This window comes from Equus quagga, chromosome 7 (genome assembly GCF_021613505.1).
Source record: "Equus quagga isolate Etosha38 chromosome 7, UCLA_HA_Equagga_1.0, whole genome shotgun sequence".
Lineage (NCBI taxonomy): Eukaryota > Metazoa > Chordata > Mammalia > Perissodactyla > Equidae > Equus > Equus quagga.
The window spans coordinates 83,292,290-83,319,476 of record NC_060273.1 but is presented as its reverse complement, the minus strand read 5'-3'; the positions used below and the strand labels follow the sequence as shown (position 1 = coordinate 83,319,476).

General features: G+C 35.3%; 1 protein-coding gene across 5 annotated transcripts in view; it reads right to left on the bottom strand.

Moving 5' to 3' along the window:
* Window positions 1–27,187, bottom strand: part of CDKL3 (cyclin dependent kinase like 3) — a 100,669-nt gene that overhangs the window by 67,211 nt on the left and 6,271 nt on the right. For all 5 annotated transcript variants that reach the window (XM_046665506.1, XM_046665505.1, XM_046665507.1 and 2 more), the window contains 3 exons: window positions 19,906–20,084; window positions 5,297–5,409; window positions 3,787–3,926 (listed from right to left, as the gene is read on the bottom strand). In XM_046665506.1, the coding sequence (XP_046521462.1) occupies window positions 3,787–3,926; window positions 5,297–5,409; window positions 19,906–20,084 (432 nt within the window). The remainder of the gene's footprint in view (window positions 1–3,786; window positions 3,927–5,296; window positions 5,410–19,905; window positions 20,085–27,187) is intronic.

Here is a 27,187-nt window from a genome sequence, read left to right as displayed (position 1 = left end):
CTTTTCCTATTATTGGATCCCAAGAACAACCCTATAAGGTAGGTATTATTATTATCCCCATTGTACAGATGAGAAGACTGAGGCCCAGAGAGGTCAAATAATTTGTCTAAGATCTCATAAATAGAAGAGCTAAAATTTAAGTCCAGAAAATCCAAGGTAATTGCATATAATATTACACTTTTGTTTATTTCAAAATGTAGATGTTTAAACTGATTCACAGAAAAAGATGTAGAGCTCTGCTTTACAGCAATATGAATATAGTTAACAATACTGTACTATACATTTTAAAATTTGGTAAGAGGATAGATTTCATGTTATGCGTTTTTTACCACAATAAAAATAAAATGACTCACAAAGTGAAATTGAGTCCATTATCTACTTTATGATGTAAGAATACCCAGATCCTTAAAACTGCAACTAGCCAAAAATATGTGCTTATCTTAGAACATAATAGTAATCCATCAATAAAACTTAATAAGAAAAGTGATAAAAGTTCCGCACAAGTCATAGCCTATTCAAAGCAGACAAATTAGTCCTTCTGTGAATAATATAATTCAGAAACTTTAAATACATGCCCTGGTTTGGAAAATGTAAAATATGATATTTGAGAAAGAGACTGGTAGTTTCTTTAAAAATTAAACATACACACATCTTAAACCCACCATTCCACTCTTAGATTTTTACTCAAGAGAAATGAAAATATACATCTATATAAAGACTTGCACATGAATGTTCATAGCAATTTATATGTAATAGCCATAAAAGGGAAACAACTCAAAACAGGGGAATAGATTTAAAAAATTGTGATATATCCATATAATGGATACTCAGCAATAAAAAGGAACAAACTACTGATACCAGCAAAAACATGAATCAATTTCTAAAGCATAAAGCTGAGTTAAAGAAGCCAGACATAAAAGAGTACATACTGTGTGATTCCACTTATACACAATTCTAGAAAATGTAGACTAATCTACAGTGACAGAAAGCAAATCAGTGGTTGTTTGGGGACAGGACTGAAGGAAAGAGGGATTGCAAAAGGACATGAGAACATTCAGGGGAGTGATGGAAATGTTAGGTATCCTGATTGTGGTGGTGGTTTCACAGGTGAATACATCTATCAAAACTCATCAAATTGTACATTTTAAGTATGTGTAGTTTATTGTACATAAATCATGATAAAGTTGCTAAGAACTTTTTTTTTTTACTGAGGAAGATTCACCCTGAGCTAACATCTGCACCAATCTTCCTCTATTTTGTACATGGGTTGCCACCACAGCATGGCTGACAATGCTGTAGGTCCCCATCTGGAATCCTAACCCGCCATCCCAGGATGCCAAAGTGGAATGTGCTGAACTCAACCACTATGCCATGGGGCCAGCCCCTAGAAAATTTAAATCTAGGGAAAAAATACATGCTCTACCCTAGATATTAAGATGTATTTTAAAGTTACAATAATCAATCAAAATGGTACTTATACTAGAATAAAGAGAGAAATCAACGAAATATAAACAGACTCAAGCAAGTAAAGGATTTTGTTTATGATTAATGTGGCTTTACAAACCATTGGATTATTCAAGTTGAAAAAAAGTATTTATAACATATAAAACAAAAGGCTAATATGCTTATTATTTTACAAATCAACATGAAAAAATACTTAACTGACAAATAGGTTAAGGACTCAAAAAATACAAATGATCAATTAATATTAGTAAAATTTACAACCTTTCCTGTAATGATGTAAGTGTAATTTTAAAAAAGATACTATTGGGGCCAACCCAGTGGCGTAGTGGTTAAGTTTGCATACTCTGCTTTGGTGGCCCAGGGTTCACAGGTTCACAGGTTCAGATGTTGGGTGCGGACCTACTCCTACTCATCAAGCCATGCTGTGGAGGTGTCCCTCATACAAAATAGAGGAGGATTGGTACAGATGTTAGCTCAGGGCCATTCTTCCTCAAGCAAAAAGAGGAAGATTGGCAATGGGTGTTAGCTCAAGGCCAATCTTCCGCACTAAAAAAAAAGAAAAAAGAAAAAGAGATACTATTTCTAGCTTATTACATTGGCAAATATTTTTAAAATTATAATATTCAATGCTAGATTGAGATTGAGAATTTAAATGCTATGCTACTTGAGAGTTCTTGAGTATAAATCTGTGAAACTTTTCTGGAGGAAAAATTGCAGAATACATTGAAATTTGTAAAAAGTGTAAACATTTTGGCCCACTAATCACACTTCTATGAATTTATCCTAAGCAAATACTAAAACAAGTTCATAAAGACATATATAAAAGATCTTCACTGTAGCATCATTAACAATAGTGAGGGAAAAAAACCTGAAAGCAAATGTCTAAAATTGCAAAATTAGTTAAATAAACTATAGTATAATCATACAGTGAAATACTATGCAACTATTGAAAATAGTGATGTAGTTTCATATTTATTGACACGGTAGTATGTGTATAATATAGCACTAAGTGAAAATAAACAGGTTACACAACAGTGTGTAAAGTATGACACTTTTTAAACAACATAAATTTTTATGCACATATTTGGTTAGGAAAAGTCTAGAAGGATAAACCAAAATGTTAATAGTAATTTTTTTCTGGATTGTGGGAGTTGGGAAAATCTTAACTTCTCCTTTTTGTTTATCATGTATTTTCTACTTTTTCTATAATCATTATGTATTCTTTGTATAATTAAAACTATGAAATAAAAAAAGAAATTAAACTGAAAATGTAGTAAACAAATCTGATTCTTAATAAATTCTAGTTCTCTCCAGGTACCAATGAAATAATTTTTTTCCTTCAAGAATAGTCTATAGATGTTAAATATCATATGATTAGGTTTATCTAAATAACAGCAACAATAATTAACATTAACAACATTTGCTGACAGCTTACTCAAGGCCCTGTGCTAAGAACATTTCTACCACTGCCTCATTTAATTCTGCAGCCCCAGAAAATAAAGACTGTTAATGTTGTCTTAGCCCAGTAAACTGAGGCACAGAGAATATGTGACTTGCTCAAGGTTACAGAGGTAATTAGTGACAGAGCTGGGTTTTAAACATAGCCTATGTGATTCCAGAGCCCATTCTTATAAACACTATACTTGCTTTGAAATTTAGGTAGGCATTTTTTTTTCTTTAAGGGCTGCTCATTAGAAATTAGATAACTTAGTTAACCCTAGGAAAGGAAATTGGCTGAATAGAGAAAATAAATAGAAGCAGATTTACTTTTCACAGTAAACTCTCTTAAGTTTTGAATTTTGTACTAAGTATGTTGGTATATTTATTACCTAGTTTGAAATGAAATTTAAATTTTAAAATAATTAAAAAGCACCATATAATGTTTTTATTTTCTCCAATTCAAGGTGAATTGTGGCACTGGTGTATCTTCAAACAACAATAAAACTGCAGCTGCCAATGCCCTGTAGATACCTTAGGATCCACTGTGCAAGGAACAGATCCCTGACTTGGGTAGACTGGCTATTAAAAGGTGGTGATAAACATGGTAAGTCCTTAAAATTTTTCCAGTTTAACCCTAATTATCATTAAAATTGGGACAAACTAAAAATAATGAACAAGATTATCCTGGGGGATTTTCAGTTCTAACAGTCTATGAATTTTAATTTTTCTGAACTAAAGACATAAAGACAGAGAAATATAGTAACTATCAACTGATAACTTTACTTTACAAATCCTTCTGGAATTTCATTCAAGTAATATCCTAAAATTGTATTGTAATTTATGTGAATTTCCCATAAATAAGTCCTTAATCTCTTAACATACATGAACTATATCTGCCAACAATCCATTTAGCTTTGGATATTTTTTCCTTGCATTTTTGGGGTGTTGAACTTGAGGAAGGACCACTCCAGCAAAAATGGGATTATTGGAAAAGATATTCTGCAAATGAGGTGTCAAATTGCCTGAAAAGAGAAAAAATGTGTATATAAGAAAGCAGGGAAATTAGTCTAAAATCAAACTAGTCAAATTGCTATGTGGTCTGCCTTAAATTAGTAAAAAGAGAAAATAACAATTATTTTCTTTTAATTTTTTTAAATTGAACAAGAAACTTTCCGAATATAGCGTAAAAAATTGAAGTTTCCCCAGTAATGATAGCACATAGTCAGTAGAGAATATAAAACCATCAGATTCATTTTCTTTTCTCCAAATATAAGACATCATATTTAATGCTACCAGGAAAAGCACATTCAAACTTTTACATATTTCCATATGGGTAACTAAATGGTTTAACTATCAAGCGTTCATCAGCAAAGCCTTACTCAAAACAGCGAAAATATTAAATTACTTTAGAAGTAGAAATTTGCAAAGAAGAAAAAAGGCTCTAGAGTATTAGCAGAATGGAAAGAACTATAAATAGGAGAGGAGAGAGCTAAGTTCTAGTGCCAGTTTTGCTATAACTAGTTCCGTGACCTTGAGCAAATCTCTTCCTTTTCTATCCCTTTGTTCCTTCATCTGTAAAATGACAGAATTGATGCCGTCATCTCTAAGGTTCCTTCTAACATTAATCTTATAACCAGAACTTTAAAGATGACACACAAAAAAATGTGATGCTTTAAGGTTCTGAACTGCATCTATAATGAATACTTATCCAGATTTCACGGTTTTTATAGCTATTCACAGTACCTTCCTCATGATCCTGTAATTACATGTTTATGTATAGCTTCCCCACCATAAAACGGGCTCCTCAAGCTCCACATTCAGAAATACATTTTTTAAAAAAACAAATCATTAAAACTCCATGAACAAGGCTAGCCATAAAAATGTTTTAGTCAAAGCAGATATCAAATAATTCAGCTCTCATCACATAGTTTCTGAATATGTTATTTAGCTATCTGATTATCTACTGTGGTTTTAAAAAAAAAAGTCTTCTCAGTAGGTAATTGATTTTCTATCTCCAAGTGCTTTAAAAAAGCATTTAAATCAACTCTACTGTTTAAAAGTCCTCTTTGAGACATGCAAATATTTGTAGAAACCAAAATTTTAAGATAACTTTCAAACAAATTGAAGTACGTTCCTATTGTATTATTTTTCTTACTATCAACCACCAACATATGGCTTAGCTATTTGCATCCTGGCAGAGAAAATATTATTTGCAAAAACAGAGGAGAATTTTCTACCTTCTTTATCAGCCCAAGGCATCCATCTGCTGCCATCTACCAAAACAATATGCTTCCTTGTTCTTATAAAGAAAAAACTAAATTTGAAAATCAAGCAGAATCGATCTGGCAATATTTATTTTAGGCATTTAACAATATATTTCAGTAATACCTACCTACTTTTAAAACAATTTTATGAAGTAAATCCAAATCAGAGCTGCTAGGAAGATAGGGATTTCCAGTGGCCATCTCAATGATCATACAGCCCAAAGCCCAGATATCCACAGGTCTGAAACAGACAGGAATAAATCACTTTTTCATGGGGAAATACATAAAATACCTTTTCTAAAAAAACTTTCAAAATAAAGTTAACGGCAAAGAAAAAAGAATGGTTAAGTGGTATTACTTACAAATTTTCACTATAATATCATATACCAACTTTAGGATATATATTAAATATTACCACATTTTATTAATAACATTAAATAGTTTATACTTAAATTATATGAGAACTATTGGGTCAATGAATAAATAAAAGGAGAAATCAAAAAATACCTGGAGACAAATGAAAATGAAAATATGACATACCAAAATTTATGGAATACAGCATAGGCAGTACTAAGAGGGAAGTTTATAGCAATACAGGCCAACCTCAAAAAACAAGAAAAATCTCAAATAAACAATCAAACAATACACCCAAAGGAACTATAAAAAGAAGAACAAATGAAGCCCAAAATTAGCAGAAGGAAGGAAATAATAAAAATCAGAGCAGATGTAGTCCCATTTGTTTATTTTTTTGATTGTTTCCCTTGCCCTGTCAGACATGGTAATTGAAAATATGCTGCTAAGAAGAACGTTGAAGAGCATACTGCCTATGTTTCCTTCTAGAAGTTTCATGGTTTCAGGTCTTACATTCAAGTTGTTAATCCATTTTGAGTTAAATTTTGTGTATGGTGTAAGATAGTGGTCTACTTTCATTCTTTTGCTCGTGGCTGTCCAATTTTCCCAACACCGTTTATTGAAGAGACTTTCCTTTCTCCATTGTATGTTCTTGGCTCCCTTGTTGAAAATTAGCTGTCCATAGATGTGTGGGTTTGTTTCTAGGCTCTCGATTCTGTTCCATTGATCTATGTGTCTGTTTTTGTGCCAGTACCATGCTGTTTTGATTACTATAGCTTAGTAGTATATTTTGAAATCAGGGAGTATGATACTTCCAGCTTGTTCTTTTTTCTCAGGATTCCTTTGGCTATTTGGGGTCTTTTGTTGTGTCACATAAATTTTAAGATTCTTTGTTCTATTTCTGTGAGAAATGTCCTTGGAACTTTGCTAGGGATTGCACTGAATCTGTAGATTACTTTAGGAAGTATGGACATTTTAACTATGTTAATTCTTCCAATCCAAGAGCATGGAATATCTTTCCATTTTGTGTCTTCTTCTATTTCTTTCAACAATGTTTTATAGTTTTCAGTGTACAGGTCTTTCACTCCTTTGGGTAACATGATGTGATCTATACAGAAATCAATATGTAATGATGTACACCGAAATTTATATAATGTTATAAACCAATGTTACTCCAATGAAAAAAAAGAAGAAAACTCAGAGCAGAAAGAAATGAAATAGAGATGAAAAAGACACTAGAAAAGATCAATGACACTAAGAACTGGTTCTTTCAAAAGACAAAAAAAATTGACAAACCCTTAGCCAGACTGATCAAGAAAATAAGAGAGAAGGCTTGAGTTCACCTGGGGTTTGGGTGGCACAAGAAGTAGAGAGAAATAGATAAAATCAGAAATGAAGGAGGAGAAATTACAAGAGACACCACAGAAATACAAAGGATAGGGGTCAGGCCCATGGCTGAGTGGTTAAGTTTGTGCACTCTACTTCAGCGGCCCAGGGTTTCATCAGTTTGGATTCTCAGCACAGGACCTATCACCACTCATCAAGCCATGCTGAGGCAGCATCCCACATAGCAGAACTAGAAGGACCTACAACTAGAATATACAACTATGTACTGAGGGTCTTTGGGAAGAAGGAAAAAAAAAAAGAGGAAGATTGGCAACATATGTTAGCTCAGGGCCAATCTTAAAAAAGAAATACAAAGGATTTTAAGAGAATACTATGAGAAGCTATATGCCAACAAATTGGATAATCTAGAAGAAATGGATAAATTCTTAGACTCATACAATCTCCCAAAACTGAATCAAGAAGAAACAGAGAAACTCAATAATCCAATCATTAGTAAAGAGATCAAAACAATCATCAAAAACCTCCCAAAAAACTAAAAGTCCAGGATCAGACAGCTTCCCTGGTGAATTCTACCAAACATTCAAAGAAGAATTAACACCTATCCTTCTCAAACTCTTCCAAAAAACTGAAGAGAAGGGGATGCTTCCTAAATCATTATATGAGGCCAATATTACCCTGATATCAAAACCAGACGAGGAGAACACAGAAAAAGAACATTATAGGCCAATATCACTACTGAACAGAGATGGAAAAAGCCTCAAAAAAATATTAGCAAATTGAATACAACAATACACTAAAAAGATCATACACTATGATCAAGTGGCGTTTATTCCAAAGATGCAGGGATGGTTCAACATCCACAACTCAATCAATGTGATACTCAACAGTGAAAAACTGAAAGCTATCCCTCTAAGAACAGGAACCAGACAAGCATGCCCACTTTTGTCACTCTTATTTAACACAGTATTGGAAGTCCTAGCCAGAGTAATTAGGCAAGAAAAAGAAGTTAAAGGGGTAAAAATTGGACAGGAAGAAGTAAAACTGTCACTATTTGCAGATGACATGATTTATATACAGAAAACCCTAAAGAACCCAACAAAAAACTTAGAAATAATAAACGAATATGGTAAAGTTGCAGGGCACAAAATCAACATACGAAAATCAGTTGCATTTCTATACACTAACAACAAAATAGAAGAAAGAGAAATCAAAAATATAATCCCATTTACAATTGCAACAAAAAGAATAAAATAGCTAGGAATAAATTTAACTAAATTTAACTAATAAATTTAACTAAAGAGGGGCCAGCCTGGTGGCGCAGAGGTTAAGTTTGCACCTTCTGCTTCTCAGCAGCCTGGGGTTCGCTGGTTCAGATCCCGGGTACGGACATGGCACTGCTTGGCATGCCATGCTGTGGTAGACGTCCCACATATAAATAGAAGAAGATGGGCATGGATGTGAGCTCAGGGCCAGTCTTCCTCAGCAAAAAGAGGAGGATTGGCAGTAGTTAGCTCAGGGCTAATCTTCCTAAAACAAACAAACAAACAAAAAAACAAAAAAAATTTAACTAAAGAGGTGAAAGACCTGTATACTGAAAACTATAAAACATTGTTGAAAGAAATCAAAGACAAAGCAAATAAATGGAAACATCCATATTTCCTAAAGCAATCTACAGATTCAATGCAATCCCTAGCAAAGTTCCAATGACATTTCTCACAGAAATAGAACAAAGAATACTAAAACTTATGTGACACAACAAAAGACCCCAAATAGCCAAAGGAATCCTGAGAAAAAAGAACAAAGCTGGAGGTATCACACTCTCTGATTTCAAAATATACTACTAAGCTATAGTAATCAAAACAGCATGGTACTGGCACAAAAACAGACATATAGATCAATGGAACAGAATCGAGAGCCTAGAAACAAACCCACACATCTATGGACAGCTAATTTTCAACAAGGGAGCCAAGAACATACAATGGAGAAAGGAAAGTCACTTCAATAAATGGTGGTTGGGAAAATTGGACAGCCACGAGCAAAAGAATGAAAGTAGAACACTATCTTACACCATACACAAAAATTAACTCAAAATGGATCAAAGACTTGTATGTAAGACTTAAAACCATAAAACTCCTAGAAGAAAACATAGGCAGTGAGCTCTTTGACAATAGTCTTAGCAGTATCTTTTTGACTACCACGTCTCCCCAGGCAAGAGAAACAAAAGAAAAAATAAACAAACAGGACTACACTAAACTAAAAACCTTGTGCACAGCAAAGGAAACCACCAACAAAACAAAAAGACAGCCTAATAATTGGGAAAAGATATTTGCAAATCATATATCTGATAAGAGATTAATATCCAAAATATATAAAGAATTCAGACAACTCAACAACAAAAAACAAACAACCCAATTAAAAAATGGGCAAAGGATCTGAACAAATGTTTTTCCAAAGAAGATATACAGATGGCCAACAGACACATGAAAAGATGTTCAACATCACTCATTATTAGGGAAATACAAACCAAAACTACAATGAGATATCACCTCATGCCTGTCAGAATGGCTATAATTAACAAGACAAGAAATAAACATTGGAGAGGACGTGGAGAAAAGGGAACTCTTACACACTGCTGGTAGGAATGCAGACTGGTGCTGCCACTATGGAAGACAGTATGGAGATTCCTCAAAAAATTAAAAATAGAATTACCATATGATCCAGGTATTCCACTGCTGGGTATTGATTCAAAGAACATGAAAACACGAATGTGTAAAGATATATGCACCCCTATATTTACTGTGGCATTAGTCACAATATCCAAGACTTGGAAACAACTTAAGTGCCCATCAACGGACGAATGGACAAAGATGTGGTATATACACACAATGGAATACTACTCATCTACAAAAAAAGGTGAAACCTAGGGGCCAGCCCCATGGCCTAGTTGTTAAGTTTGGCATGGTCTGCTTTGGCAGCCTGGGTTTATGGGTTCAGTTCTCAGGCGTGAACCTACACCGCTTGTCAGCAGCCGTGCTGTAGCAGCCATCCACGTACAAAACAGAGGAAGATTGACACCAATGTTAGCTCAGGGTTAATCTTCCTCAAGCAAAAAGAAGAAGATAGGCAACAGATGTTAGCTCAGGGAGTAGCTCAGGGAGAATCTTCCTCAGCAAAAAAAAATGCCCCCCCAAAAAAAACAAGCACAGGGGAATGAACTTTTATCACAATAGAGCAATGAGATCTGCTGACCCACTCTCCAGTGAAACAGGTGAAAATTATGAAAAGAAAATCCACAACAATTAAAGCCTCTGGAAATAGTCCTAAGGGCAAACAGCAAGCAAAGAAATATCTATTCAAGAAAATCTATAAAAATTTTTTAAGAAAGGTGAGTCTGTGGTATATGAATCAAGACTACTCCCCCTCCTTCATTCCATCTCAGTAAGGCAAAGACTCTACCTTACACAGTTCCAGCCAAGAAAACAGGGCTTCCTTTTCCCCTAGCTCCCAGTCAAAGGGCTTTATTCCCAGGAGGAGCAGAACTCCAGCATTTCTCATACTGCCCCAGCTACATTTTGCTGAGGCTAAGTACTGGATGAGCATAGTCAAGAGGTGAGGTCCTTTCTTCTGACCAGCCCCTACTCACAGAACAATGGCTCTACCTTGGGAGTATCACAGTGAGAATACTGGGGCCCTAACTACCACTGCCCTGTCCTGGTGGTAGTTCCACACCAGGAAAGTTTAGCTGAGAAGACTTCAGGCTTCTGCCTCCTCACAGCCAACTAAGCACTCAGCTCCTAGAGCAGGAATGTCACTTAGAGAGAAGATTGCCATTAACTCCACCCCAAGTCCAGAACCCTGGCTCAGAGATTTTGCCTGGGAGAAGAAGCAAACCATAAAACAGATAGCTCCTAATCTCTTCCAAAGCAATTGACTTCATTTGCAATAGGCTGTGGAGAAGTTCAAACTTAAGGGTGCTCTCCAGAACAGTGGAGGATGTGGTAAAAGACAATTGGGAAGAGAGTCATGGACACAGCCTAGACTATAGGCCAGCTAGTTTGCAGGCAAGAACCAGAGAACAAAACAATTGGGAGGAGCCCTTCTGGGGTCAGAACAAATATTAAATACTGACCACAGAAACTATTCCTTCAAAGAACTTTAATTTGATTTAAGCCCTAAGGCAATGTTGAAAACAATAGAGCAATCAGCCATCATGGTCAGAGAAAGACAGAAAGATACACCTACTAATAATACTGTCATCCCAGAGTAACTATGGGCCTACTCATAGCTGTGCCTCTCTGAAGAGCAACTACAGAGGCTTAACTCTGTGTGTGGCAGGGGAGGGGGGGTGGGGATGACAGACTTCATAAAATAATCCATCCAAGTCACTATAATATAAACAAATAATAATAAGTCTGGGGAGAAGGGGGTCCTGTATCAGGAGTTGCTAAAATATTTTATCTAAAATGTTCAGGTTCCAACAGAAAATTATGAGACACATCAAGAAACCTATGAGGTATGACCCATGCACCAGAAAAAAAGTAGGCAGCACAAACCACCTGTGAGACTAAACAGATGTTGGATTTAGCAGAAAAATACTTCAAAATAACCATTATAAATATATTCACAGAACTAAAGGAAAGCATGATTAAAATAATAAAGGAAGGTAGGATGACAATGTCACATGGAATAGAGAACATCAACAAAGAAGTAGAAGTTATTTTTTAAAAAGACCCAAGTGGAAATTCTGGAGTTGAAAAGTACAGTAACTGAAATTTAAAAATTCATTAGAGAGGCTCAAAATATTTGAACAGGAAGAAGAAAGAATTTGTGAACTTAAAGATAGATCAGTAGAGATTTATTCAACTCGAAGAATAAAGAGAAAAAAAGAATGAAAAAAATCTTAACAGAGCCTCAGAGAAACAAAGGACACCATTAAGCACACCAACACACATAAATGGGACTACCAAAAGTAAAGGAGAGACAGAAAGGAGAAGAAAAAATATTAGAAGAAATAATGGATGAAAATGGCCCAAATTTATTGAAAGACAATAACCAAAAAGCTCAACAAACTTCAAGTAAGATAAATGCAAAGAGATCCACAGACACATCATAGAGAAAATGCCAAAAGTCAAAGACAAGGAGAAAATCTTAAAAAAAAAAACAAAGGAAAAATAACTCATCAGTTACAGAGAAACCTCCATAAGATTAACAGCTGACTTCTCAATAGAAACAATGTAGGCCAGAAGACAGTGATACAATGACAGTGATAATCAATATGCTCAAAGAAAAAATTAACCCAAAATCCTATATCCAGCAGTTATCTTTCAAAAATGAAGGAGAAATAAAGACTTCCCCAGATAAACAAAAACTGAGAGAATTTGTTGCTAGCACTCCCACCTAACAGGAAATACTAAAGGAAATTTTTCAGGCTGAAAACAAGTGACGCCATACAGTAATTAAAATCCACATGAAAAACGAGCACAGGTAAAGGTACTTTTGTTATTATAAAAGACAGTATAAATTCATATCTTTCTTCTTTATTTTTTTGACTGATTTTAAAAGCAATTGGATAAAATAAGTGCATATAATATATTGTCAGGCCTATAACATATAGAAATGTAATACATGTGTAACATATTTGCCAATAACAGCAAAAGAAGGTAGGAGGGAGCAAAATTGTATTTGGTTATGGAAATGACTACAGATTGTAAAGTAATAATTATAACATTGTATTGTTGGGTTTATAAAATTAATAGATGTAATATGTACAGCAAAAATACCACAAAAAGAGAGAAAAGGGAATATAGCTATATAGGAATAACTTTTCTATGTATATATCACTGGAATTAAGCTAGCATAAATCTGAAGCTGATTCTGATAATTTAAGGTGTAGACACTAAACATGAGAGCAACCACTAAAAAAACCCCTGAAAAACTATAGTAAAAAAGTCATTAAAGAAATTAAATTGATACATTACAAAATATTCATGAAATGAAAAAAGAAAGCAGTAAAGTAGGAACAGAGGGGAAAAATACATGAAAACACAAATAAAGTAAAATGGTAGACGTAAATCCAACTACGTCAATAATAACATTAAATGTGAATAGATTGAAAATCCAATCAAAAAGCAGAGATTGTCAGCCGGAATTTAAAAAAATAAATAAAACATGATTCAACTATATGCTGTTTACAGGAGACACACTTTATATTCAAAGATACAAATAGATTGAAAGTAGAAGGAATGAAAAAGATATATCATGCAAACAACAATTAAAAGAAAGCTGGAGTGGCTACAACAATATCAGACAAAATAGACTTCAAGCAAAAAATGTTATAGACATGAAGAGGGTCATTTTATAATGATAAAAGAACAATTCATCAGAAAGCGGTAACAATTATAAACATTCTAGAACAAGTAGACAGAAGATCAACAAGGAAATAGAAGACATAAACAACACTATAAGCCAATTAGACCTAATAGACATCTATAGAATATTCCATCCAATAACAGAATATACATTCCGTCAAGTCACATGGAACGTTCTCCAGGATAGACCATATGTTAGGCCACAAACAAACCTCAATAAATTTAAAAGAATAGAAATGCTACAAGATGTATTCTCCTATCACAATGGAATAAAATTAGACATAAATAACAGGAAAATTGTGGGAAATTCACAAATATCTGGACATTAAACAGCACACTACTAAATAACTACTGTGACAAAGAAGAAATCATAAGAGAAAATAGAAAATCCTTTGAGGTAAATGAAAATAAAGACACATAACAAAATTTATTGGGACACAGCTAAAGCAGTGCTTAGAGCAAAATTTATAACTGTAAATGCCTATATTAAGAAAGAAGACTTAAAAAGAAGAAAGATATCAAGCCTATAACCTAACCTTCTACCTTAAGACAATGGAAAAAAGAAAGAAGACACTAAAACCACAGCAAGCAGAAAAAAGAAAATAATAAAGATTAGAGTGAAAATTAACAAAATAGAGAATTTTTTAAAATAGAGAAAATCAATGAAAACAAAAGCTGGTTCTTTGTAAAGATCAATAAATTTGACATTTAGCTAGAATTATTAAGAAAAAAGGAGAGAAGACTCAAATTATTAGAATCAGAAATGAAAGAGGTAGCATCACTACCAACCTTACAAAAATAAAAAGAATTATAAAGGAATACAATGAACAATTGTACACCAACAAATCTGATAACTTAGATTAAATGGACAGTTTCCTAGAAAAATACAAACTGCTGAAATTGGCTCAAGAGGAAATAGGGATCTGGCCGGGTGGCACAGCGGTTAAGTTCGCACATTTCACATCGGTGGCCCAGGGTTCACCAGTTCGGATGCCGGGTGTGGACCTACGTGCCACTTGTCAAACCATGCTGTAGCAGGCGTCCCACATATAAAGCAGAGGAAGATGGACACGGATGTTAGCTCAGGGCCAGTCTTCCTGAGAAAAAAGAGGAGGATTGGCAGCAGATGTTAGCCAAGGGCTAATCTTCCTCAAAAAAAAAAAAAAGAAGAAGGAAAAAGAGGAAATAGACGATCTAAATAAACCTATATCAAGTGAAAAAATTGAATTAGTAATCAAAAAACTAGACACATAAGAAAGCCCAGGCCCAGATGGCATCACTGCTGAATTCTACCAAACATTTAAAGAATACCAATTCTTCATAAACTCTTTCAAAAAACAGAAGAGAAAGGAATCCTTTGTAACTTACTTTTAGAGACAAGTATGACCCTGATACCAAAATCAGACAAAAATATCACTAGAAAAGAAAACTAAAGACCAATATCTCTTCCTAAGATCTCTTATGAAAATGGACACACAAATTCTCAACAAAATACTAGCAAACTGAATCCAGGGACATATAAAAAGACACATACACCAACATCAAAAGTGGGACTTGTCCCAGGAACACAGGTTGCTTCAACATGCAAAAATCAATTAATGTAAAAATTACATCAATAGATTAAAAAACAAACTTCACATGATCATTTAAATAGTTGCAGGAAAAGCCTTTGATCAACAACCCTTCATGATAAAAACTCTCAACAAACTAGGAATAAAAGGAAACTTTGTCAACCTGATAAAGAGCATCTATGAAAAACCCACAGCTAACATATACTTAATGGTAAAAGATTGGATGCTTTTCCCCTAAGATTAGGAACACGGCAAGGATATCTGCTCTCACCACCTCTGTTCAACATTATGCTGTAGGTTCTGGCCAGAGAAATGAGGTATAAAGGAAATAGAAGGCATCCAGACCAGAAAAGAAAAAGTAAAATTATCCCTATTCACAGATGACATGATCTTGTATATAAGTCCTAAGGAATCCACTAAACAATTATTAGAACTAATAAGTTCTGAAAGGTTGCAGAATTCAATATGAAATATTGAAACAATATGAAAATGATATTTAAAAAAATTCCATTCACAATAAGATCAAAAAGAATAAAATACCTAGGAATAAATGTAACAAAAGAGGTGCAAAATGTATGCTCTGAAAACTACAAAACATTGTGGAAAGAAATTAAAGATGTAAATAAATGGAAAAACATCCTATGTTCATAGATTAGCAGATTTAACATTGTTAAGATGCCAATACTCTCCAAACTGATCTACAGATTCAATGCAATCCCTATCAGAATCCTAGCTCTCTATTTTGCAAAAAAATTTTCAAGCTGATCCTAAAATTCATATGGAATTGCAAGGGACCCAGAATAGCCAAAACAATCTTGAAAAAGAACAAAGTTGGAGGACTCACACTTCCGGATTTCAAACTTACTACAAAGCAATGGTAATCAAGACTGTGGTCCTGGAACAAGGATAAACACATAGATCAATGGAGCAGACCTAAAGTCCAGAAATAAATCCTTACACTATGGTCAACTGATTTTCAACAAGGGTGCCAAGATCATTCAGTGGGGAAAAATATTCTCTTTAACAAATGGTACTCGGACAACTGGATAACTACATGCAAAAAAATGAAGTTAGACCCTTACCTCACATCACATACAAAAATTAACTCAAAATGTATCAAAGACTTAAATGTAAGAACTAAAACTATAAAACTCTTAGAAGAAAACATAGGGATAAATCCTCATCACCTTAGATTTGGCAAAGGATTCTTAAATATAACACCAAAAGCATAAGCAACAAATGAAAAAAAATAAATTGGACTTCATCAAAATTTAAAACTTTTGTGTCTCAAAGCACACCATCAAGAAAATGAAGAGACAACCTACAGAATGAGAGAAAATATTTGCAAACGTATATCTGATAAGGAATTTGTATCTGAGTATACAGAGAATTCTTCCAACTCAATAATAAAAACCCAATCCAATTTAAAAATGAGCAAAGGATCTGAACAGACATTTCTGCAAGGAAGATATATGAATGGCCAATAAACACATGAAAAGATGCTCAAAATCATTAGTCATCTAGGAAATGCAAACCAAGTCCACAACGAGATGACACTTCATATCCATTAGGATGACTAGAATCCAAAATTCAGATAATAAGTGTCGGTGAGGATGCAGAGAGATTGTAACCGTCATACTCTGTGACATACAGAAGTCCGACTAAGGGACCTGAGCATCCACAGATTTTGGTGTCTTAGAACCAAGGAGGAGAGGAGTCCTGGAACCAATCCCCTTTCGATATCTAGAAACAACTGCATAAGGTTCACTACACTCCAAGGTTTCAGGCTTCCACTAGGGGTCTTGGAACACATCCTCCACAGATAAGGGGAGACTACTGTACACAAGTAATGCATAAGTTAAGTAAAAGTCCTATAGCCCTAAATTTGAATTGGAAGTATCAGTATAGTCCCATGATATATATACACACATATTCATATGCACAGCCATAGCCATCCATCACATATTGTGGTCTTAAAATTCCATTTTCCACATAAAGATACCAGGGCTTCTTGGTTAAATGGCTGACTCCAGGTCTGGGGCAAAAAAATGTGAAAGATGAGCCTGGAACATCCTGTCAGTTAGGTAACAAGGAAACTATCAAAGTGTATATACTAGGTCATGTTAAAAGGACTCAAGAGCCAACTTAAAAGGCTCCCAATAGCCATAGATGGAAAAATCTGAACTTAAATAATAATTGCAGTGCATTGAAACCCACTAAATATGTTTAAGTCCATGCGTTCCTAATGATATTTTAATAAAATTAATTGATCACATTTGAGGGTCACCTTTGGGAGACAATTCATCTTGAAAATTGATAAATCAAGCATTTATCCTACGTTCTCTATATGAACTATATCCCCAGGTAACCAAATAGTAGATAAGGGGAAATGTCCTTTTATAAATGTATTATAAGTAATAAATAAAACAGAGATGATAAAATTAAAATACCACCATTTTGCAAACCCCAATGAAGTGATAGATCTAGTCATTAATCATCAATGGCTACTAACGTCACAAAAAGAGAGACATTCAGACTTATGTGTCTTCTGATGAAAGAAGACAATACTGCCTATAGTTTTGCCAAAGGGATTGAACCTCAGACTAATCCAGCCTCTGGATCCAGCTGCCAATTTGTACAAAATATAAAGGACAGAGAAACATGTTGAACTCCACTGTGAGTATGCAATCAACAAAATTCAGGCTGTTAGCAAGGGTCTGAGTTCTTCAACAGGCAAGTTGTAAGAAAAAGAAAGGAACAGAGGAAATTCCTGTAGTTTAAAAGAGAATTTAAAAACATATCAAACCTTATTTAAACAAAAAAGGCAAGACTAGTTTTGACAACTATACCAGTAGCGTAAGATTATAACATTAAAGAAAGCAGAAATTGGGTGAGGGCTATATGGGAATCCTGTACTATCTTTGCAAATTTTCTATAATTCTAAAATTACTCTAAAATAAAAAATTTATTTAAAAAAGAAAGGCTAGGAATGCTATAAAAAATGGTAATAATGATTGTTGGCAAGGACGTGGAGAAATTGTATCCCTCATATTCTGCTAGTGGGAATGTAAAATGATGCAGACACCTTGGAAAATGGTCTGGCAGTTCCTCATAAGATTAAACATAGAGTTGCCATATGGCCTACAATTCCAATTCCTAGGTATACACCCCAAACAAATGAAGACACATGTCCATGCTAAAACGTGCACACAAATGTTCCCAGCAGTATTATTCACAATAGCCAAAATGTGGAAACAATCAAAATGTCCATCAACTACTGAATGGGTAAATAAAATGTGGTATGTGCATAAAATGGGAATTACTAAGCCATAAAAAGAAAGGAAGTACTGACATATGCTACAACATGGATGAACCTTGAAAATAACATGTTAAGTGAGAGAAGTCAGTCCCAAAGGACAAGATATTTCATAAGTCTATTATATGAAAAGTCCAGAATAGGCAAACTCATAGAGAATGAAAGTAAACTGGTAGTTACCTAGGCCTAGAGGGGTTGGGAGGAAATGGGGAGTGACGGCAAATGGGCATTAGGGTTTCTTTTTGGGATGATAAAAATGTTCTAAAGTTGATTATCGTGATGGCTGCACAACTCTGTGAATATACGAAAAACCACTGAATTGTATACTTTGAGTGAATTGTACGGTACGTGAATCATCTCTCAAAAAATCTGTCATGAAAAAAGGCAAGATTAAGTAGATGTATTTTTGGGTGATAAAACTATAAAGAAACGCAAGGAACTGGTTAGTATAATAAAAATGAATATCATGGTTACTTTGGGGGGAAAGGAGGTGTTGTATTGGAATAGGACACACAGACAGTCTTCTAGAGTGGCCGGCAAACTTCTATTTTTTGATCTGGTGGTGGAGCTGTACATTTGTTGTGTGAGCTTTTCTTGTATCTGTTTTATAATCAAAAGATTTTTCTAAAAGACTCACCAGCAAATATATTTCAAACACAATGTAAAGCCTCATAGAATCCAAACTTAGCATGTACAAAGTACCAACTTTGGCTCTGTGGAGTACAAGAGATTATACCTGTCCTCAAGGAACTCATCTTTCAGCAAGAAGGATAAAAAAAGAGCTAGAGTAGACTAGGCCATATTAAATATTTACTGGCACAAAATTTACAGACAGTGTACAAGAGGGTTTAGAAGGGGATATGGGATTTGGGGGCAAAGGACAGGGATTAGGTGGTGCAACAGAAAAGGAATTTAAGCTACACTCTGAAAAGAGTAAAACTGGGACATAGAGAGAGCTTATGCAGGCTATATTCATTGAGCACTTAATATATTTTTGTCTTTTTCATTCATTAAATCATTTAACCCTCACAACAAACCTATAAAGCTGGTCCTATTATTATTTCCATCATACAGATAAACTAACTGAGGCACAGACAGTCTGCGTAGGGCATCAGTGGGAAGCACAGTGGAAAAGGTAGTCTGGATTGACTCTGGGCAAATTAGTTTACCTTTCTGTGTCTGAGTGTCCACTTATTTAAAATGGGGATGATAATAACTCTCATTTCTTGTATTAAGTTGTACAACTTGGTCCCTTTGTGTTCTTCAGGGTTTGTTATTTATATATTAGATTGCTGTTTCATACAGTGTTTCTACTATTCCACAATAGAACGAGATCATGCTATGTTTTGAGGCATCTAGAACAGTACAGTTTAAAAATTATTATTGCCCATCTTTGCAAAGAGGGTGCCATATTCCAGGAATTAGGAAACTTGGCAGTTCCTATGATAAGACTGGCACAGTGAGGTAAATGATTTTAAAATCTTTGCAAAATGTAGAGGCTAAAGATAAGCAGAGGAGGCAACTCTACCAAGGGTGGGGCACAGCTTAAAGTGAGCATGGATACAGCCTGAGGGATGTCTGCACAGGTCTCCTGGGGCTAGGGCAACATCAATAGCCAGCAGGGCAGGTGCCTATAGGGTCTCTCAGTTCTATTTAGAGGTGTCCCTTTCTTAGCCCCAACCCAGATACAAAAGACAGAGGGTGTCAGTAGTACGGGTAACAGACACACCAAGAGAAAAAGAAATAGCTAGGAAAGGCCAGGCAGGATCCCAAAATATACATACTTTCCGTAAGAAGTATCTTTTAATACTAATTCTGGAGCTCTATACCAGCGTGTGGCTACATAGTCTGTATAAATGTCTCCAGGAGCTGCTAGCGTTCGTGCAAAACCAAAATCACAGAGTTTAGTAATTCCTGACTGGGATACTAAAATATTCTCAGGTTTTATATCTCGATGAATGATCTAAAAAACAAACAGAAGATGCAATACATTAAAATAAGGTTTTGTTATCTAGAGAATGTCTCAAAAATTATACAGAGAAAATCTAGCTAATTAAGACAATAAAGCTATTTTCTGACTACATGCAAAGGATTAACTACACAATGCAAAAGCTAAATAGTTATATATGTTCAATTCTTACGCCATCCGTCATCTCAAAATGAAATGAAGTCAAGAAAACAGACTTAAAACTAAAAAGGTAGATCACATTCCTAAAAGGAAAAGTAATCAAAAGAACTTAATGAAAAACGTTTAACGTTCCTCTAATTCCCTGTCACGTGCCAGGTTCTGCCTTTTCTCTCTTTCCTTCACAGGTAAACCTCTTGACGACATTATCTTTTTGCAGTCTTTAGGTTCTGATCACTCAACCATCCATCAAGGTAATGTAATCTGTCCTCTCTTTCCATGTTCCATTAAACTGCTCTAGCCAAGGTCATCAACAACTTTGTTGTTGCTGTATCCAATAGACACTCCTCAATACATATCTTACTTGATATCTTAGCGTAAAAATGTTGCCAACCACTGCCCCGTTCCTGACTTCTGGGACCTAAAATTCTCCCAGTCTCCTTCTATCTCTGTGGCAGTTCTTCTTTATCTGTCCCTTAAATGTAGGGTTCTGGTTTTATGCTTTCTCTTCTCCTACATCATGTTTCCCGGGCAATCTCATCTACTCTTTTTTTTTCCTTTTGACCACGTTCTTCACTTAGTTATGGGGACACCATACTCTCTTGGGCTTCTTCCCACCTATTGGCTGCTCCATCTCAACCTCATCTATCCTAATAGCTTTAGTAACTATCCATATACTGATGATTTCCAAATTTCTGTATCTAACCAAGATATCTCTCCTGGTTTCCAGAAGGAGTGGAAGCCCAGAAGAATTCCCACAAGGCTGACCCACACACCCTTCAAACCCAGTATATCCAAAATTAAATGCATCATCTTCTCCCCCAAACGTATTTGTTGTCAACAGTCTTTTAGCTCAGTGAGTGGAACTAACATTGACCCCGTGGCTTAAGCCAGAAACCAAGGCATTTTTCTCTGTTAGTCCCCTACTCTCTTAACGTATCTACTTCTCTCTCAAGTCCCCTCAGTTCACCACTAAATTACTATACTACCAACTGGTCTCCCTAAATTCACTCTGATCCCCTCCAATCCACTGTCCGCAATGAAGTCACAGTACTATTTTAAAATTACATGTGTGATCATGTCACTTCTCTGCTTAATATCCTTCAAGGATTCCCCATCCCACAGGACAAATTTGAAACTCCTTAAAATGGCTTGTAAGGCCTTGAAAGATTTGGCCCCTGCTCACCTTCTCAACCTCCCTTCCTTTCAATTTTTCGGGATTTTTCTCATCTCTGCATTTGCTGATGCTGTTCCAACTGCTTAGAACACTTTGCCTGGCCAACTATTTCCTCAGTCCTCAGCTTAGATGTTTGCATTAGATGTTCCTTCTATATGTTCTCACATCATTCTGCACTTCCCCCCTCAGTTTTTGTCATGCTATATTATTAATTGCCTGTTACAGTCTGTAACTCCCACCAGACTGTAAGCTCCATGAGGGCAAGATGTATGTATGTCCTGTTCAAGCTACATCCCCCAGTGCCCACTACAGTGCCTAAAACAAAGAAGGCATATAAAAACTTTATCAAATGAATGAAGCATATTCTCATCACCAGCAAATTATCATAGTACAGCGAAAATATCTCAGTGACAGAAACCTGGGATCTTTCCTTGTTTATACAACTTACTGTTATAAGTCTTTGGGATTGGCTCTTGCCTCAGTCTCTCTCCATAAATTGCCAAAAAATTAACCTAGGGTAATGAGCCACCTTGAAGATACCATCTAGAAAGCTGTATTAGTTCTTTTTTTACTTCCACAACTTTTATTGAGTGACTAGTATATGCCAGACATTATGCCTAGATCTGAGGATTTAACATGAGCAAAAATAGACATGGAAAAGCACATTAAGGTACCACTTCACACATTCTGCCCACCACACATCTATTGCCCTCCTCCTCAGTGTTCTAAACACGTGGCAGAAAGATCACCCAGTTGATACCTTAATATTCTCACTCTTTTCAACGAATAACCCCATGACTACATGTGGAATTTTGTTATCCTTGAGAACAAAGTACTCTCTGAATCCCACCTTTTAAAATTCTGTTTTGACAACACCCTCCTTGGTCTTCTACTATAACACTGAGACCTCCAAAAACACAGTATTTCTATTTGTTTAGGCCTTCTTTAATGTCTCTCATCAATGTTTAGTAGTTTTTGGTGTATAGGTCTTGTACATGTTTTGTCAGATTTTCCCTAAGAATTTTTGATGCTGTTGTAATGCTATTGTTAATTTTAATTTCTGATTACCTGTTGCTAATATATAGAAATACAGTTAATTTTGGTATGTTGATCTTGTATCCTGAAACTCTGATAAACTTGCAAATTAGTTCTGCACACTTTGTGATAGATTCCATAGATTTTCTACATAGATGACCTGCCATTTGTCAATAAAAACAGTTTTACTTCTCCGAAAAAAAAAAATCTGGGGCTGTCCCGGTGGCATAGTGGTTGAGTTTGTGCGCTCTGCTTTGGCTGCCCAGGGTTCGCAGGTTCGATCCCTGGCATGGACTTATACACTGCTCATCAAACCAGGCTGTGGTGGCATCCCATATATACAAAATGGAGGAGGACTGGCACAGTTGTTAGCTCAGGGACAATCTTCCTCAAGCAACAAAGGGGAAGATTGGCAACAGATGTTAGCTCAGGGCCAATCCTCCTCACCGAAAAAAAAATCCACTTCACACTCACTAGAATAGCTATAATCAAAAAGACAATAACAGGGGAGGATGTGGAAAAACTGGAATACACTGTTGGTGGGAATGTAAATAAAATGATATAGCCACTTTGTAAAACAGTTTGGCACACTCCTGGTAGCTTTGTAAACCAAGAGCCCCCCAAATCTTGGTGAAAACCAGTGGCCTAGCAGCCTAGGCAGGGAGTAGAACAGGGCTGTTTCTTCTCCAAAGCCTCATTCCCAGACAACTGTCATCATTTGACCTGTCCAGCAGGTCACTGGAAAATCCTACTAGAAGGCTTGTCTTTATTTGACCTAACTCAGAGCTGGCCTAATGCAAACAGCCCTTCTCCTGGGGCCTTTGTCAGAAATAATTAGCAGCTACTGGATAACATTATAGCCACCTGAGGCAGCTATAACTGCACAAACAACAAGCTGACCAAAATACTTAAAAAGAAAGGCTGGGAGTGAGATGTCCATGAAGGGTGTGAAAAGCTCCAACATATTCCTAAGAATCAAGAAGGCCACATGCAGAGCTGTGCACACGCCCAGGAAAGACCTGAGATGATCCTAAGCTCTCACTTCTGGCTGACTTTGAGGCTCTGCACAAGCAGGAAGGTAAGGCTAAGGCAGAGTTGTAAACTGCCTGCTTGAGCGTCAAAGGCATGTCCCAACACACAGAGAGAGCTCCTCGGTAAATACGGCTGAGAGATTTATTAGTTTCAGGCATTTAAGGAAATCTCTGTCCAGTCATTAGCGAACCCCTAAACTAACTGAGCAGAGATTTCAGTGGTCACACATGATGAAGAATACAGACTTCACAGAATTAGTTGAGAAAAGTAACTAAACAAACGGGCACGACAACAAACAGCAACAACAACAAACCCTGAGAGATGGGAAACTCTGATTTCCAGAGTCGCCCAATTATGTTATTTTAAATGTGCAGTTTTCAACAAAAAAATTACAAATTCCAAAAAATTCCCAAAACAAAAAGATATGTGAACAAACAAGTATGGCTCATACACAGGAAAGAAAAGCAGTCAACGAGAAACATTGAACTTGCTAGACAAAGACTATAATCAGCTATTTTAAATATGTTCAAAGCCATAGAAACCATGTCTAAAGAACTAAAGAAACACTTTTTTGCAAATATTTAATAAGATACACAAATATTAATAAGATATACAAACATGAATTTGCCTGTTCTGGACATTTCATTTAAATGAAACTTATACTAAGTGGTCTTTTGCGTCTTTTTTCACTTAACGTTTTCAAGGTTCATCCATGTTGTAGCATGTATCAGGACTTCACTCCATTTTGTGGCTAAATAAATGCCATTATATGGATATACCTCATTTTGTTTATCCATTCATCAGCTGATATACCATTTGAGTTGTTTCCACTTTTTGGCTATCATGAATAATGCTGCTATGAACATTCCTGTGCAGGTTTTTAAGTGAACATACGCTTCCAATTCTCTTGGATAGATATGTAGGAGTAGAATTGCTGGGTCATATGGTAATTCTATGTTTAACTTTTTGAGGAACTGCCAAACTGCTTTCCATAGCAGCTGCACCATTTTACATTACCACCAGCAGAGAGGTTTTCCATTTCTCTATTTTCTCGCCAACATTCATTATTGTCTGTTTTTAAAATTACAGCCAGCCTAGTGGGTGTGAAGCAGCATCTCATCGTGATTTTGATTTACATTTCCATAATGACTGATGATATTGAGCATCATTTCATGTACTATCAGCCATTTGTATATCTTCTTTGGAGAAATGTCTACTCAAGCCCTTTCCCCATTTTTAAATGGGATTGTCTTTTTATTGTTGGCTTGTATTTTATAGATCCCAGATACTTGATGCTTATCAGATATGATTTGCAAATATTTTCTCCCATTCTGTGAATTGTCTTTTTACTTTTAGTGTCCTTTGATGCACAAAAGTTTTTTAATTTTGATGAAGTCCAATTTGTCTATATTTTCTTTGATTGGTTTTGCTTGTAGTGCCATACCTAAAGAACTATTGCCTAATACATGGTCACACAGATTTTCACCTATGCTTTTTTCTAAGAGTTTTACAGTTTTCGCTCTTACATATAGGTCTTTGATCCATTTTGAGATAATTTTTATATATAGTGTAAACTATCAGACTTTGGATTCAAACAATGAGTTTGATTCTCCTTTACTTTATAGTGGAATGCTTCAGAACTACGTAAAACTCCATATTACAATCTGATTTACAATACCTCTGCTCTATATAGCCCTATTTGCTTGAATTTAAACACCCATCTAAGACAGTTCGATTTCCATACCCTCTATAACAGCCTCAGGGAGCTTAGTTCTAAATCACCCAGAGCTTCAGTTTAATTAATTTTCCAGTCAAATTTTATACAATTAATTGCTAATGCATATAAAAAATGAGCCAAAAGCTTCCAGAAGGAGACTGAATAAGAATGTCTGAGGTAGACTGCAAGATTGGGAATTTCCTATATGCCCTAGAAGCCAAATGGAAAGTGCAGTCCTTGACTGTTTTCTGATTTTAATAAATCACTGGAAAAGACACATTAGGAACAACTGGGTAAATTTTAATATAAATTTGGTATTGGATGTTATTAAGGAATTGTTAATCGTGCAGATGTAGAAATGATTCTGAAGTTAAATAGGAAAATGTGCTTTCTTAAAGACATACATAGTATTTAGAGATAAAATGTCAGGTTTATAATTTACTTTAAAATACTTCAGAAAACAAAACAGATGAAGCACATATAGCAAAAAATTAACAATATATTAAGTAACATTAAAATGTTAACAATAATATTATTCAAGGAATTTCAAATAATTCCTTGTTTGGAAAACTATGAATTTAAAAGCCAAAAGTAGAGTTATGCAAAATATGCAAAAAATACGCAGAAGTGGCCTAAATTTAGGGAAGCAAGGCTTTGTGGAGTAGGAGGTGGGGTTGGGGCCTAGGAAGATTGACAGTCCTTAGGTATTAATCAGAATTACTCAGAATTCATAAAGTTTACCGAAAACTGGATAAAATTTAACAAGCTCCATAACGGTAGGAACCAAGTCTTTTATTCAAGGCTGCACCCTCAGCACCTACTAGAATCAATATTTGCTACCGGAGGATGCTCAATAAACATTTGTTGAATAAATGAATGAGGGAATAACCATTTCTCCCCCATAAGTGGCCAAATATTTGCATTTAGACTCTGACTGCTTCCAAAATGGTTTTGAAGAGGCTTATAATATTAACCAGATCAAAATTTTAAAATTAAAAAAAAAAAACAGAAAGAAAAGATAAACTAGATTCCTATAATTAGTTACTGCTAGTGAGCATTAAATTTTTATCTGAGCTGCCTAGAAGCCAATATAAAAAAGTAAATATATTTTCATTATTAAACAAAAGAAGGTAAACAAATACTTCTGGAGATAAAAAGCTTTTTCTGGTACTGAACTGTATTTGACTTCATGAATTCTTATTAAAAGGAACATGGGATATCACGGTAGACCGTATCGCAGACATTTCAGTTGTATAAAAACCCAGTCATCTGAAATTTGGAGATATTAGGAAAATAAAGTTCTCTTTTCTTGATTTTTGGCAACATGAAGATAACCTTAAATCATCAAGGCCAGAACCCAGATACCCAGATAATAAGTATAATAAGATTCTAATGAGCCACTTCATTCACAGTTGCTTTAATTCTCCAAGGTAACTAACTTTAAAACACTCTTTGGGGTGAGGGATGGGGATAATTTTACTCCAGGTCCCAGATAAGACCAAGAGAATAAAAGAATGCAGGTGCTCCTGTCTAGGCCTCTTTCTCTGCTGCCCCTGACAGCCCCACGGATATTCTTCCAGACTTGGTGCTGCAAACTACCTTTTACTTTTCTCTCTGTCCCCTGGAGAGTGATCCATCCTTACCTCTTCAACCATGGTCTCTACCAGGAAGGTTTCAAAATCCGTATATCCAGTTCTGACAACTGCCTAAGACCATGTTAGGTAATTGGTTAACCACTATTTTTACTTAAAAATTTCCACTGTCCCTTAAAATATATCAATATATCTAAAAGCAATTCCCTCTTCTAAACTCAAGTTACTGCTGACACCATAATTATCCTGCTCTCAAATTTAAAATCTTGTAATTATCTTTGATTTCTCCTTGTTTGCATCCATCACATATCTACTTGTTTCTCAAATCCTGTCATTTCTCTTTTGCAGTCTTTCCATCCTCTCCCCTTGCCATCCTTCCCTCCTTACC